General features: G+C 36.7%; 1 protein-coding gene across 1 annotated transcript in view; it reads left to right on the top strand.

The window, feature by feature from the left end:
• Positions 1–17,370, top strand: part of Dok6 (docking protein 6) — a 477,118-nt gene that overhangs the window by 340,232 nt on the left and 119,516 nt on the right. The window contains exons 6-7 of the mRNA NM_001039173.2: positions 8,196–8,334; positions 14,364–14,481. Of these exons, the coding sequence (NP_001034262.1) occupies positions 8,196–8,334; positions 14,364–14,481 (257 nt within the window). The remainder of the gene's footprint in view (positions 1–8,195; positions 8,335–14,363; positions 14,482–17,370) is intronic.

Raw genomic sequence — 17,370 nt, 5'->3', positions numbered from 1 at the left:
AAGATAGCATTGGATTCCTTGAAGCTGCCTTGGTGATAGGAGTGCTCAGATACAAACTCTAGTGCTCTAATATAGCATTGTGCCTTCATAAATGAAAAACCACTTCTCATTCAGAAGCTTGTTGGGTCTTTTGGAGGGCAGTCATGATAGGTACATTTTTGTGAGCACTCCATAGCCTCAGTTATAGTGTCAGGCCTTGGGGGCCTCCCTCTGAGCTGCATCTTGATTTGGGCCTGTCACTAGACCTCAATTTCCTCAGGCTTTTCTCCATTTTTACTCTTGCAGTTTTTTTCAGATAGGAACAATTCTGGGTCAGAGTTTTTGACTGTAGGATGGCAACCCCAACCCTCCACTTAATGCCCTGTTTTATTACTGGAGGTCTGTGACAATTTCATAAATGAATACAGTGAACTTAAATCGTTTCTGCTCCCTTCCTCTTATTTAACTTCCCCACACTTCTCACATTGATACAAACTCCTATAAAATTCAAATTTCTTTTATTTTTGTATAGCACTCTGAGGGTTATTAGTGTTGCCCAAATGTGCATAGATGTAGAGCCAGGTAGTCCACTGGAGCAAGTGCAGTCTACCATGGGTCACATCACTAAAGAAAACTGATTCTTCCGCTCACAATGGCTATCAACTACCAACAGGTTCTCATTGAGATTACAATCCATGCTAGAATATTGGCTGTCTTGATCTTATGGAGGCAACCACAGCTGCTGTGCGTTTGTGTGTATGTTTACAGCTGAATCAAGTTCAAGAGCCAACTCTGGAGAGAGAGAGAGAGAGAGAGAGAGAGAGAGAGAGAGAGAGAGAGAGAGAGAGAGAGAGAGAGAGACAGAGACAGAGACAGAGAGAGAGAGAGAGACAGAGAGAGAGAGGTGGGATGATTTAAAATTTAAAATGACAAGACTTCTAATGATGATTAACAGAGTATTTTTCAAGTCTGATAGTGAAAGTGTCTTCTAAAAGCAGAGACTGAGCTAAACATTAAAACCCGCACTCCTGAGCCAACTTTGAGCAAACTTGCCTTAAAGTGTAATGTGGTAAATAAATTTTCATTAATTCAATTCAGTTGCAACCCTTAGGAAAGTTTGACCACTAACATGAAGGTTTATCTGAGAGCTTCCTTTCTATACTGTGTGCCATGTCAATACATCATACCTTACAAAACAGTTATTGATTTTTTTAATATTCTTCAAGAATTTAGTGCTCATGCAAACAAAAATACCCATAAATTCTTCCTGTACATACTTTTAAAAATTAACAGGTAAATAGTAGGTATTTATCAAGCACAGCAACAACATTTCACTGTGTATACACCATGGAATGTCAGAAGCTAGATAATTAGTATGTATAATCTCATATATTTATTTCTGTGGTAAGATCATTTGCCAACCATTCTGATTTTGTTTTCTGACATATGGAGGTCTGAATCCAGGACCTTTTGCATAGTGGGCAAACTCTCTGCCACTGAGCCACCTCACCAATTCCACTCATCATGTTTAAAGATTGCTACAGGCACAATGCTATATAATAAATCTTTTTAGTTCCTCCAAGCTACTGAAGTATTGGCTCACATATTTTTACAAAAACATTAGCACACTGTGCATAATAATCATCTTGCACTTCCATTTAAAATACATTTTAGAAATCTAGCTTGTCATTATTAGTAGTAGGAATAGGAATATTAGTCACTTAATAACAGTTATATTACAGATACTCTTAAGAGGTGTTTTATCTCAATGCTAAAACAACATAATAAACAATCTCTAAAATACTACAACATCTTTCTAGTTTATGGCTGAGAAACTATTTAATGCTGTTAGTTTATACCGCTTTTTCTAGTTTTTGTTTTCTTAGATCTTTTGTTTTATTTTCTTTGAAAATAATTTTGCAAGGCTAAAGAAATGGATTTCTGAACAATTGTGGTTGCTATGTAATTAGTGGGACCAGAATTAGATTCTCAGCATTCATACACAAGCCAAGTGTGACTCAATATGGACCCAAGATAGAGGAAAATTGTAGGAGCTCACTGGCCACTGGCATAGCACAGGTTCAGTGACAGATCCTGACTCTCAGCAATAGGTATATAGTGACAAAATAGGTCAACAGTATTGATTTGTGGCCTCCTAAAGCACACACAGTCCTGCATACCTACCCAGACATAAACCCATACATCACACACATGCATAATATAAAGAAAAGATTTTTCACAAGTAGATTCAGCAATATTTTTTACCACATTTTGACAAATTGGTTAGTCAAATCTCTTCTCTTCTCAGAGTTTATATACTAATTTTTCACATTTTTATTTTTACTATTATCATTTCATTGAAACACAGGAACTTAAACTAGTGTAGATAAAGACATAGATTCACATAGTTTTATTTTCATGTCTTTTAATGACAAGCATCTAGCGCAATTTGTGGAAAAGTCCGGGTGTTCTTCACTAATATGAGACTGTATTTTTCTGTTACTTAACTCAAATGCATCTGGTCTCTTCCTAGATTTTCTTTGATTTCTAACTTTGACTCAACAAAGTTCTTAGAGTGGATCTTTTACTAGTAAAGAGATAACATACAAATATTGTTAAGTGATAATAAAGAATAAATCATGAACAGAATAAAAGTGTTAATTGGCTTAAATTGTTCTGAAGAAAAACTGTAGTATTAAGGATTTTATTACTGTCTACAGTTGAATGTTAAATTTTAGATCCTAAAGAGAACTACTGGAGCATTAGGGAATCTGTTTTGTCTCTATTTCACTGTTAACAACTTTGCGGAAGATCAATCAAAATTTTACCTATAAACATACAGATAATTCCTTTAAATTGTACTTTATAAGATGAGATTTAGACAGTCTCCTGTATCCCAGGCTGTCTTTAAACTCTCTATGACCATGAAATTGTTTTTGATCTTCTGGTTTCTACCCCATGAGTGCTAAGATTACAGGCTTAGGTTACCATACTGATTTATGTTGTGGTTGGAAATGAAACATGGCTTCATCAATTTTTATTTTTATTAATTTTTTCATTCAATATATTTTATCCTATTCCATTTTTATTAATTGGTTATTTTATTTATTTACAAATTCTCCTTTTCTGATCTTTCCTTCACAAACTCTCCATCATATTCTTAAACCTTCATCTCTTTCCAGATTCTCTTTACTTCCTTCCAACTGCATGTTTTCTCTCTCTTCCTCTAAAAAAAATACCTAAAAGTTTGTCTATATTTATCTTTTTTTATTAATTTTAAAGTTTACAAAATAGTTGCTTTAATTATGACATTTCATATGCACTTATCATTGGTTTTTTGTTTGCTTATTTGTTTTGTTTTGTTTTTCGAGACAGGGTTTCTCTGTGTATGTAGTCCTGGCTGTCCTGGAACTCAATCTGTAGACCAGGCTAGCTTCGAACTCAGAAATCTGCCTGCTTCTGCCTCTCAAGTGCTGGGATTACAGGCATGCACCACCACTGCCCGACTTGTCATTGTATCTTACACATATTCGCACCCCTACAACTCTGCCTCATTTTTTCCATCTCCAAAAACCATCAACCTCCTCCTCTTCCAATTGTGAGAAAGATTAATATTTCAAAATCTCTACTTCAAAAGGAGGTATATTTTTTTCTTAGAGAAAAGAAAAGGATAGCACTGGTTACAGTTTGGTGATAGGGAGCTTTCCTCAGGAAATCTTTCATTGGTACGTTTAACACTAAGCCTATTTCTAACCTTGAGGTAACTACAAGAAGCAGGAATAAATTGTGTCATTTGGCATGTAGGTTCCTATGAACACACATAGTCACATAAGTTCTTATACTACTTATTCATTAGGACATAAGAGAAATGAAACTGATGGTTGTAATTTTGAGTCATTATAGAAGGTCTGATATAGGATAAAGATAGAGAAGTTCTTAGAAATGTCCTCAGGAAATTAAATCTAAAAACTATCCATGTAGGGAAATCTCTGAAGTAGATTCTGATCAGGTTACCATACCCTGACAACCCAGCAGACACTACAGGTCTCAACATCATAATTTTCTATGAGTCTCACAAGACAAAGCGATGCCATTCAATGTGGTTGATTACCATGCAACACAATTTTCTCTGAAGTGTGTACCTGTGAACTGCTACCAGAGAGACTCACCTCAGCCTTAACATTCAAGAGTTTGATAAAGTGACCCTGCAGACAGATTTTGTATCCCCTTTAGCATCAAGATAGGGATCTAACCAAACCTCTTATAGAAGCAGAAGTAATATCAGTCTAGGACTCTAGAGATGGTGGCATAAATTTGGATCTTCAGGTTATGGCCGGTCATACACATTTATCTATGCAAACACGGGTTAAATGATGTTTTGCTACAGCAGAAGTATGAAAGGACATGTGATAGGACACATGATAAAGGAATATAAATATGATGCCACAGACAGTGGGAGCTTGAGCATTGGTTTGGTTTGTTCCTCCTAGCTATTCTTCACTAATGACATGCATGTATTGATTCATCTTACATTGCACTGCTGAGTTCTGCTTGTGGTGAAGCCAGAAAGAAACTCAACAAACAACTTCCCATAAGGTTCCTGAGGCTTTTCACAGCTTCCACTCAGTTTCTCAGTTTATTGATCTGTAGCTGCTAGGTCTTGTGTGATATCTACCTGCCAAGAGGACTGGACTGAAGCTGCTGATTCTTATTTGGTGTTTGCTATGGGACTGAATTGCTGATATCCTGACAATGAAGATTGGACTAGCCCCCAAAGAACTGTTTCTAAACATAGTCCATTTTCCCCATGTCCTAATAACTTTTCTCTTCCACTATCTCTGGTGGGTGGTGGTCTAGAGGAGATGTTAAACCCTTATTAAAGTAAGTTGGAACAGGACTGAAGCCCTGAGGGCCAGCAGAAAGAATAGAAACAGACGACCTCAGGAAGTAGGAAATTGAAGGATCCTCCAGAACGTATCAACGATTTAGAAGGTGAGAGACTCAAAGGTCGGGACCTTAGATGAAATGTCCTAAAATGGGGAGAGGGAACTTGTAGAGCCCACCTCCAGCAGAAAGACAGGGCATAAAGTGAGGGATGGAATTGCCATCCCACAGTCAAAAACTCTGACCCAGAATTGTTCCTGTCTGAAAGAAATGCAGAGACAAAGATGGAGAAAAACCAGAAGAAAAGAAGGTCCAGTGACAGATCCAAAGTGGGATCCAGCTCAAGAGAGGCCCCAGGGCCTGACACTATTACTGAGGCTATGGAGTGTTCACAAAAAGGGACCTAGCATGACTGCCCTCCAAAAGACCCAACAAGAAGCTGAAAGAGTCAGATGCAGATATTTGCACCCAACCAATGGACAGAAGCTGCTGACCCCTGTTATTGAATTAGGGAAAGACTGAAAGAAGCTGAGGAGGAGGGCAACCCTGTAAGAGGACCAGCAGTCTCAATTAACCTGGACCCCTGAGTTTACTCAAACACTGGACCACCAAACAGACAGCATATGCCAGCTGATATGAGGCCCCCAATACATATACATCAGAGGACTGCAGGGAATGTGTTCATTCAGAGATGGTGCACCTAACCCTCAAGATACTGGAGGCCCCAGGGAATTTAGAGGTCAGGTGGGGTTTGGGGTGGGGGCATCCATGTGGGGAGGAGGTGTGGGATGTGGAGCAGACAGAGGGTGGATGGGGGGTGAGGGGAGTTGAATATGGAGTGTAAAAAATAAATTAAAAATTAAATTAAAAGAAAAAATATAAAAATATGAAATAAAATTTAAAAGATAAAATAAAATAATTTCTAAAGCCAAAAATAAATGTAGGTTGGAAAAATATATGCCTACAATTGTAGTTTGGGGTTAGGCCAATACATACCATCCATTTTTTCACCTTGTCACAAAATAACTGCATTCACTGAATGTCTTTAATTTAATGTCAAGTTGATGGACATAGAGTCAGGACGCTCCAAGGCAATGAGCATCCCTGCTTGAGCTCTTCCCATGTTAAGGAAAGAGTATGTTTAGATAAACAGGTTGAGTCTTGAACATTCAAGTGAATCACATGGGCCCTTGTTATTAAGATACAGATTACAACACAGGACCTGAATAATTTTTCAGTGGTACATGATTTGCTTTATTTGGGTACTCCTTTGAAAAGCAAGTTAAAAGCCATCTATGCTATTCATCCTTTTTCCTTGTTCTGTCCTGTAGTATTGGCTTTCTACCATGACACTCTTTTGTTTGTTTGTTTGTTTTTCTTTTTTATTTAATATTTTCTTTATTTACATTTCAAATGTTATCCCCTTTCCCAGTTTTCCCCCCTCCAGGAAACCCCCTATCCCATTCTCCCTCCCCCTGCTTCTATGAGGGTGTTCCACGAAAGTTCCAAACACCATGACACTTTTTAAACAGATTAGAAAAAGTCTACATTTCTGTTCCCTCTTCTTCAGACAGCACATGTTAAGACAAGGAGCCTTAAATTGCTCAAGTTAAAATGATTGACAAAAACAATAGGCATGAGCCTGTCATGTGAGAATATGAACCTTCACCTTGGTTGATATACTCACTGTGGAAAAGCAGTTCCTTGTAGTTAATTTTTCTTTAGTTTTTATAATACATTTAAATGCCATATTTCTGGTTCAAAAGAAGTGAATGGTAACTATTTCTAAGATTAGGAAAACCCTCCTGTAAGCATTCAGAGTCCCCCACTGGGCAGAATTAAGATGCGGGAAGTGGACAGGCATCAGCACTTCACATCTCAATGACTGAGTATGAAATAACAATTTGTGTCTTCATTATCTCATTTCCTGAGGCTAATAAGCAGTGTTCTGTGCTTGACAATGATCAAACCCTCTACCTCAAACAAGATGTGCCCAAGAATTATCAATGGTTTTTCTGTGGCTTTTGCATTTCCAAATATCCCTGCATCAACAAAGATAGCTCATTTGTTTCACTTTGTGAAAACTCTTCATTTTTCCCCAAGACTTTCCATTTCACGCTGTGTGAATTTTATTAAGATCGCTTTCACAGAAACTTAGTACTGGTTGGATGGGGCCCGGAGGGATGGCAGTCACAGTCTGGGCAATGTCAGAAGTCTCTTGAGACATTTTCTTGTACTAAAATTCCCTTGGAGAATCATACAGAAGAATCCAAATTGTCCAATAGTTTGGCCTCATGAATATTTTGATGTTTTATCCTGTAAATCTATCAATGATAATATCTAAAAATCAGCAGCATAAAAACCTAGCCAGTTCTTCATATTAGAGTATGAATATCACATTAATATAGGGAATCTTCAGGTATGGTTAAAGCTGTGCTATACTAGGAATTAAAATAAGAATTTGTGTTATAATTAACATGTTCTAATAAAGCTGATCTGTAAATTTGTCTAATAATTTGTCAATGAAGATTGCCTTATCAAGTGATTATGATTAAATAATTGAAAATGAACTCATTTTGATATCTCTGTAAGAATTTGTAGTAAGTTAAATATTGTTATATGTGTAACCTAAAGTACTAACTGCATTATACTTCTTTTAAATATTATATCATAATAGCATAACTGTTTATATCTTACAATCATATATCGACCCAGTCATTTATCTACGGTAGCTATTTTATTTATTCAATTACCTCTAAACTTTTCTTATTATTAGTTCCAAACTTTGTGATGAAAGAACCTAACAATTTTTAGCACTCTGAGTGTGCTAAGCAGCATTGTAAACTGTTTCTTTACCAACTTTTTAACCTTTAAGATTGTATGAAGTGGTTTGATTATTCCTGTTTTGGAAATACATCACACAGAGACAGGCAGAGAACATCTTGTCTAAATTTACACCCCTGTTTTTGCAGAAACTATGTTAAAACCAAATATTCTTAAATTCAAATACAGTATGTATGACAGACATTAAAACTCCTGTTCTTTGAGGTTAAAGTATTTAGTAGCTGTTTCTGATAGTATGGAAACCTCAGCATGTAGATACCTGCACTGAGCATGCCAATTTTAATGATCCAGAGCATTTCATTAAGTGGATTTCCCCCTTTAGTTCCCCCTCATGTACATCTTAGAGATGCATGCATTGGATGGATTTTCCAAGAATGAAATAGTATGGAGGACGACACCTGAGGGTAAGGGTGTGTTTGATATGGAAACTGTTGACACACTTGAACCCAGAGTGACCACCTTTCTCTATTTCTTTTTTTTTTTCACAGAATGTGTGACACAGGAGAAGGACTATTCACTTTTCAAACAAGGGAAGGAGAAATGATCTATCAGAAGGTCCACTCTGCAACACTGGCTATAGCTGAGCAGCACGAAAGATTAATGCTAGAAATGGAGCAGAAGGCCCGGGTAAGTATCAATCTTATGTAATCTAATGCTTGTGAATGAATATACTAGTCCATTTGTATAATGTATAGTGCCAACCCATGTTCTGTCTCTGTTACCAAACCTGTGAATGAAAATCTCAGCTCTAGAATACCATGCATAATTTAACACAAAATTGTTTTTTGCTAGGACTTAGAAGCCATGCTCTCCATAGATATGTGTGTGACCTGCAGCAAGCACCAAGCCTGGCTTGAATGTGCATACATTCTTAAAGGTATCATTGGTTATAAAAATAAAAGAGTATTGTAAAAACAATTTGTTTTGATATAATTAGTAATTATATATAAATATAATATAAATATAATTATAATTCTAGGGTTTTTTAAATATATTTTTCAAGTTACTTAACTGTAATTTATTAGCACATAATTAAAACATACAGTAGTCACAATCACTGTTTAAAGGGAAATTAAAATAATATTCTATGAAGATCAAATGAAAGACATTGAACAACTTTCACTAAATGACTGTGTAAATCACGTTTTATTTGTTACCTTAGAACAAACTCAGCAAAATGTCTTCTAATTCCTTCCCATTTATCTTGAATAAAATGGAAGATTAAATGTGAGGTGTCCCCTACTGAAAATTAAGCCAAGTCCGTGAGAAACCAATTGTCCATAAACCATCAAACTTCAGAAGGTTGTTTTAATGACTGCAAACAGTGCCAAGCATGGCTGGCTTATTGTCCCTGGAGTCTCTACTTAGATACAATTTTAAAGTTTTATGAACTTGGTAAGAACAAATAGAATGTGGTATTCTCAACTGGAAGTTCTCTGTACATGCTTCTATATTACATAGCTCAATATTTTTCTTTATAATTAGCATATATTTCACATGCTATATTACACTATGTGTTTTTAATTATTGGTATCTTTACAATTGTTAGGTTTTTGGCTTTTCTTTACAGCATTATTCTTAATTCTGTTCTGTCTCAGACATACCAACAAACATGTTGACACATGTTCCTTAAAAGCATTTAACCCATCAGACAGATGTGATAGTTGGTGTTAATTGTTAACTAGATGTAGAGTTACCTGAGAGATAAGTTTGTGGGAGATTTTCTTGATTGTATTAATTGAAGCGGGCCCCCTATCTACTTTGGAAGACACTGTTCCCTGCCTGGGGTCCTGGACTTTACAAATAAAGAAAGTGCAGGACGAGTATAAGCATTCATTTTTCTTCCCTCCAGACTGGTTGTGAGGTGGCCAGCTGCTTCAAGATCCTGTTGTAATTCAATTTCTCACCATGATGTTTGTACCTATGAACTATAAGCCAATCTTTTCTCCTTGAAAAGTTGCTTTTGTCAGAGTACTTCATCATATCAATAGGCAAAGAAACTAAGATATTGACTATCCTTCTCTAGTTTGAGTTATTCTTGTGTACACAAAAACACTTACATACACATGCATGCACACCCATGAATATGTACAGGTTGCTCAGGTCAGTTCATCTCTGTCACACACACACACCCATCCACATTGATTAAAATTTCCATCTTTATTTGGCTTTTGTTCTTTTATAAATCACCTTGACTTAGAGCAAAATTATCTCCTCAGCATCATTGCTTTGTTTGCTCAGTTTTTGCATATAGTACTAGATCTATTTTTATATTGCTCATACACAGATCTCAAAGATAAACAAATAAATAATTTTTTAAATTTTTTGCCTAGATAAGATCTAAGGTATCTTGCGCATACAGGTATACACTTCATTTGTGTATAGATCACTTTGGACCTAAGTCATATTCTTTGGCTTTGCCTTGTGGGCTGTGCTCTCAGGTAGAACACAAACATCTCTACTACTCTTCACACTTGGTTGAGCTGTGACGTGCACTCTTTTCAGACACTAAATAAGCATTTTCTGGTTCATTGCTTGGGCTCTCGGTGAACTAAATGTTATTTTATACAGCTACTACAAAAAAGGAGGTGGCAGAAAGCACTGGCAAGTGTTTCAAGGGTTGAACTATCTGCTCCCTTGTCGAATTGATTTCTGCATCTATGCTGAAGCATTCTTTCTAAATCCTGACACTACTTATGCAATATGAGAATCAGGTGAATTCTGCTTGCTGGAGCATTAATAGTTAAGTATTCTTAAACAATTTCTCACTAGATAAAACACAAAAATCAGCAATACTGCAGATTCTCCCAACAAAGATAACTGGAAAACATGAATCGATGGTGTTTCATTTACTAAAACACTTTAATAGATAGAAATGTTTTTTGTTTATTTTTTTGGTTTATTTTTTCCAACTTAATGAAGCTGGCATTATCTAGCAAAACAAAACAAAACAAGAAACAAAAACAAACAAAAAAAAACCCTCTGTCTTCATCAGACTGCCTAAAGCCAAGTTTGTATGACATTTTCTTGATAAATGCAACAACACCCATGGGCAGGTGATTCTGAATTGTATATGAAAACAGAGTGAGAAAGCCATAGGCAGCGAGTCAGTAAGCAGTGTTCCACCATGACTTCTGCTTTAGTTCCTGCCTTCTGGTTCCTGCCTTGAGTTCCTGCCCTAATTTAACTCAGTGATGAAGAATTTTTAAATGCAATAAATTCTTCTTCCCCAAGTTGCTTTTGGTGTTTTACTCATGGTATTTATCATAGCAGTAGAAAGCCCAACTAAGACAAATGGTCTCATAATTTTTCTTTTACGTATATATGCAAATGTGCATATTTTTTCTATCTTTCTAATATAAATACTATTTTTTGCAACATGGATTTTTATATACTTATTCTAACTACCATAATGTCTTCCAGGTCAATTTTCTTTCAGTTAAAAAATGACCATAGCATTTTAAGACCTATTTTTTTACCTTCAGGCTTAAGGATTATGTCTTTCTATCCTATTGTTGAATTCTGTCACCAAAAGAGGTTTTACAAAAAGTTTAAATTAGAATCAACAGTAGTTTCTAATAAAAGTACTTGAACCATACATGCATTGTCTTAGTCACTATGGCTATCCATTGCCTAATTTTCAACACATTGCTTACAGATAATATGAAAATTTAAAATTATTGGAAAGATCATATTTGAGGACATACAACCTTTTTGTTTGGTTAAAGTCTCCTATCTTAGTCTGGCATGGCAATAAGAAATATTGTAGAGTAAATAGCTTAGCCAGCATAAATTTACACTTTCAGAGTTCTGTAGTCTAAAAGTTCAAAGTCAACACTGAAAAGGTTTACTTTCTTCTGATGTCTCAATGCTTTCTTTGTAGATGTCCATTTCATACTTGTATCATCCCACGGCTTCTTTTTTATGAATATTATTCCATTTAGTGTCCTTTTTTTTTAACATAGGTACCATTCTCTTGGGCTAGGGTTGCATCATGTGGTCTTCTTTATCTTTAGTTAGCCTCTTCAAAGAACTTGCCTTTGGATATGACCCCACTGGGATTTAGTGCTCCAATGCCCTTGGTGAGGACACAGTTCACAGCCATACTTTATAGTAGGAATGGTGATTAATGATGTCCAGGGAAACAATTATAATATACAGAAAAAGATCTGGAAACAGGTCAAAAAATTCCATAACCAACTTTTAGACGCAATGTCTCTTTCTATAAGTAAGTAGAAAGTAAAGGCAAAGAATGAAGAAGTTGAACATGGAAAGCATAGACAGCATGGAGATGGAGCACCATGGCAACAGAAAGTGTGATGCCTCAGATGTTCAGGGAAGGAATTTTCTGATGATTTCCTGGAATTTCTTTTCAACTTTTATCATATGCTTATTTTGTTTCTATTGTGCCCAAGACTAACCATTTAGTATAAAAAATAGTTACCAAAATTAAAATATAGATATAAAATAACTTCTATTAAATTTCATTAATTCTATTTTATGAAAAATAATAAATTATATTAGATTAATAAAAGAATAAAGATTAGACAATAAACAAAACTATGATTAATATGAATTCCGTTTAGTTGATGTTATTAATGAGCACCGCCGGTATCAATTAAATAAAGATTTATGTGCTTAATTCCTTTTGTTATATGAGAAGTTGGCTTCCTTTCTCAATAGTGCCACCATAAAATGAAACCTGATTCTACTCCTATACAGTAATAGGAGATGAAATTTATCTACACAGCACATTTGATGGTATCTACACATGAATCACCCACTCATAGCTGTTTCCTAGCTCTCAGGGCTACAGCAGAACTGGACATGTCTATTCATAAAAAAGATACTGCAGGTGCAAAAAACTCTACTTAATCCCAGCACAAAAAACAAACAAACAAACAAAAACCACAATCTGTTTTCCTTCACACTCCTATATATACCAACATATATATAAGGTGGGAGTGAGAGCATGAGAACTGTGTAAATAGGAAAGAGAATTGAAAGTATCGTTTGAGATACATGAGAATCAGCTACAAAATTGGTCTGGTAGCAAACTTTCCATAAACTGAGTGTGTTTATCTTGTACAAGATAGCAAATTCAAATTACTTCAAATTTCAAGGTCCAGTGTGATAACATTTTATGAAGCTTTTATAGGAATAGAAGAAAGTACAGCATAAATTAAGACATTTTGCAAATACTGTAGTGGAAATTTCATGTGGAAAAATTACAGCAAAACAGAGGTGTCTCTGGTATAGACCTCAGAAGTTATCTAATGGCATTGTTAGCCTTTGTGATGGCATAACTAAGGCATCTGTTTATATGTTGCTCAGGTTATGTTAAAGTAACATATTCAAATACCAAATGAACATTTCTGTACCTTTTTGTTACTCATTTTTTTTGAATGATGTAATTAGCTAACCTCAAAAGCAATATATTCAAATTTTAGTTCTCTTATCACGGAGATTCCGAGAGAATATTCATTCAGTATGTGCAAAAGAATGGAATGATGCAGTAAAAGAAAGCAGCTCTGCACAAAGGTGTGAGGAAGTGTTAGGGAGAGTCTGAAAATGACTCTCTCACAATTGTCACCTTTTCTTGGATGTGTCACTCTGACAGCCTGCTCCTTCATGCCTTGAATTATTTTGCCATCCTATACATTGAAAAATGCTGTGGGCAATGTAAATAATTCTCAACCATTGAAATGCAAGCTAGTTCAAAGTGGCTTGTGAATGATTTTCCCTTGGGTATTTGCCAGTGTTCTTTCTCTTTTGGCAAGAATCCATTGCGATTCTTAATGCACCTGTCAATGAGTCAGATACATTTCTTAACAAATATTCTTCTCATATATTTTTCTTTTGTTTTCATATGTGTCTTAATGTTTATATATATTTATAGTACCACATGGTGTGTGTGTGTGTGTGTGTGTGTGTGTGTGTGTGTGTGTGTGTGTGTGTGTGTTATACATATGTGACAGGGTGAACACCTGTCTATGGAGACCAAAGGGCTAGCAGGTGTCCTGCTTTATCACACGTATCTACTTGGGACAGGGATGCTTACTGAACCTGGAGAAAATAGCAGACTAAAAGACTTCATTATCTTGCCCAAGTGTTCATCCCCAAATAACTGGGTTTACAGGAACTTACCTAGCTATTCAGCTTTTTAAGCAGGAGCTTGGTGTCATTCTTGTGCAGCATGGTCTTTTACCCATTTAGATATTTCCTTTCTCCCTGCTACCTTTCATACTTTTCTATATGTCTCCTTATTTTCAATAATTTCATACATTTGTAGAATGAAATATGATCATATCTACTCCATTCCCTCCTCTAAATCTTTCCATATACACCCTGCATGCCCTTTTCCAATGTTCTTTCCCACCTCTGTCTCGCTACTCCCCCCCCCTCTATTTCTCTCTTTCTCATGAAGTCTTCTTTATGCTGTCTATATGTGTACATCTGAACCATCCACTGAATCATGGCAAACAATATCAGAGGCAATTTCGCTTTTGACACAGCTATCCTTGAATAGGGAATTATCTGGGTATCTTTAACATATTCTGTTTTCTGTCACTCACACTTAATCCATGCCATTTTAAAGGGTTGATTGAGTTTGATATCTCTAAGAAGGCCTAAGAAACATTTTCCTTCTCTTTCAGCTGCAGACAAGCTTGACTGAGCCGATGACGTTATCGAAATCCATCTCTCTTCCTCGGAGTGCATACTGGCATCACATTACACGTCAGAACAGTGTTGGGGAAATCTACAGCTTGCAAGGCAAGTAGCTTTACACTGACAAAGCCTCACTGCCTGTCATTCACTTCCTTTATGGGAGAATCCTACACATTCCTGTGCATTTGCACTGATTTCTCTTCTTATGTTTCCACTTATCAACTTTCTCAGGGTGCAACTTTCTCTCTTTTTCTAAGATTCACCATTACTTTTTAAGAGCTATTGTTTTATACATGCATGCTATAATCTTGTTATAAAAAAATTTATGAGTGATAAGGAACAATATGGCAGAAGACATTGACTAAAATATTATACCAAGCACATTGTGGAAAGGTAAAAGCCAAATTTGTAAAAGCTGAAGTTTATGTTATTCTGTTTTACAAAAGATTTCTTTTTCAACATCTTTCATATTTTCTAGTATTATGCATCTGCTCAGGATCTGGTTTCAAGCTTGGTACTACAGTGCTTCCCAAGCTTACCTACAGAAGTTCTCAGGTGTAGCCAAAGTGCTATAAGGGGCTCAGTGAGGGGGTCAATGTAAAAAAGGATGGAGTGTAAATGCAATGGTAACATAACCAACATGGGAATAGTTCAATGGACGAGGGAACTAAAATGGTGTCAGACATCTGAGTTTTAGCCACAGAATCTGTACCATTCACCTTTTTATCCTTTTTCTTTTGTTTTAAACAAATACTCTTATCTTCAAAAAGAATATACTCCCTGAAGAAAGTAAGAAACACAAGAATAATACTGAAATTCACAGCTAAAAATACACTCATCCAACAATCATTTATTGAGCACCTTCAGCTTGGATGTAGCAGGCAACCAGTAAATATCTAATGAATGAACAGCAATTTAGCAGCCACCCAGTAAATATCTAATGAATGCACCTCCTCACTCCCCCCACCCACATTCACACCTCCTCCATTTCTCCTCGCTCCTTCATTTCTCTTCAGAAAAGATGCAGCCTTGATGGATACCAACCAGCCATAGCATGTCTAGTTGTCGGAAGACTAGGAACCTGCTCTTCTGCTCTTTTTTTTTTCCATTTTAATTAGGTATTTAGCTCATTTACATTTCCAATGATATACCAAAAGTCCCCCATACCCACCCACCCCCAGTCCCCTACCCACCCACTCCCCCTTGTTGGTCCTGGCGTTCCCCTGTACTGGGGCATATAAAGTTTGCGTGTCCAATGGGCCTCTCTTTCCAGTGATGGCCGACGAGGCCATCTTTTGATAAATATGCAGCTAGAGTCAAGAGCTCCGGGGTACTGGTTAGTTCATAATGTTGTTCTACCTATAGGGTTGCAGATCCCTTTAGCTCCTTAGGTACTTTCTCTAGCTCCTCCATTGGGAACCCTGTGATCCATCCATTAGCTGACTGTGAGCATCCACTTCTGTGTTTGCTAGGCCCCGGCATAGTCTCAGAAGAGACAGCTACATCTGGGTCCTTTCAATAAAATCTTGCTAGTATATGCAATGGTGTCAGCGTTTGGATGCTGATTATGGGGTGGATCCCTTGATATGGCAGTCTCTACATGGTCCATCCTTTCATCTCAGCTCCAAACTTTGTCTTTGTAACTCCTTCCATGGGTGTTTTGTTCCCAATTCTAAGGAGGGGCATAGTGTCCACACTTCAGTCTTCATTCTTCTTGAGTTTCATGTGTTTAGCAAATTGTATCTTATATCTTGGGTATCCTAGGTTTGGGGCTAATATCCACTTATCAGTGAGTACATATTGTGTGAGTTCCTTTGTGAATGTGTTACTTCACTCAGGATGATGCCCTCCAGGTCCATCCATTTGCCTAGGAATTTCATAAATTCATTCTTTTTAATAGCTGAGTAGTACTCCATTGTGTAGATGTACCACATTTTCTGTATCCATTTCTCTGTTGAGGGGCATCTGGGTTCTTTCCACCTTCTGGCTATTATAAATAAGGCTGCTATGAACATAGTGGAACATGTGTCCTTCTTACCAGTTGGGGCATCTTCTGGATATATGCCCAGGAGAGGTATTGCTGGATCCTCCGGTAGTACTATGTCCAATTTTCTGAGGAACCACCAGAGTGATTTCCAGAGTGGTTGTACAAGCCTGCAATCCCACCAACAATGGAGGAGTGTTCCTCTTTCTCCACATCCACGCCAGCATCTGCTGTCACATGAATTTTTGATCTTAGCCATTCTGACTGGTGTGAGGTGGAATCTCAGGGTTGTTTTGATTTGCATTTCCCTGATGATTAAGATTGTTGTACATTTTTTTCAGGTGCTTCTCTGCCATTCGGTATTCCTCAGGTGAGAATTCTTTGTTCAGTTCTGAGCCCCATTTTTTAATGGGGTTATTTGATTTTCTGAAGTCCACCTTCTTGAGTTACTTATATATGTTGGATATTAGTCCCCTATCTGATTTAGGATAGGTAAATATACTTTCCCAATCTGTTGGTGGTCTTTTTGTCTTATTGACGGTGTCTTTTGCCTTGCAGAAACTTTGGAGTTTCATTAAGTCCCATTTGTCAATTCTCGATCTTACAGCACAAGCCATTGCTGTTTTGTTCAGGAATTTTTCCCCTGTGCCCATATCTTCAAGGCTTTTGCCTACTTTCTCCTCTATAAGTTTCAGTGTCTCTGGTTTTATGTGAAGTTCCTTGATCCACTTAGATTTGACCTTAGTACAAGGAGATAAGTATGGATCGATTCGCATTCTTCTACACGATAACAACCAGTTGTGCCAGCACCAATTGTTGAAAATGCTGTCTTTCTTCCACTGGATGGTTTTAGCTCCCTTGTCAAAGATCAAGTGACCATAGGTGTGTGGGTTCATTTCTGGGTCTTCAATTCTATTCCATTGGTCAACTTGTCTGTCTCTATACCAGTACCATGCAGGTTTTATCACAATTGCTCTGTAGTAAAGCTTTAGGTCTGGCATGGTGATTCC

Source organism: Mus musculus, chromosome 18 (genome assembly GCF_000001635.26).
Source record: "Mus musculus strain C57BL/6J chromosome 18, GRCm38.p6 C57BL/6J".
NCBI lineage: Eukaryota > Metazoa > Chordata > Mammalia > Rodentia > Muridae > Mus > Mus musculus.
This window is presented reverse-complemented; position numbering and strand designations above follow the sequence as displayed.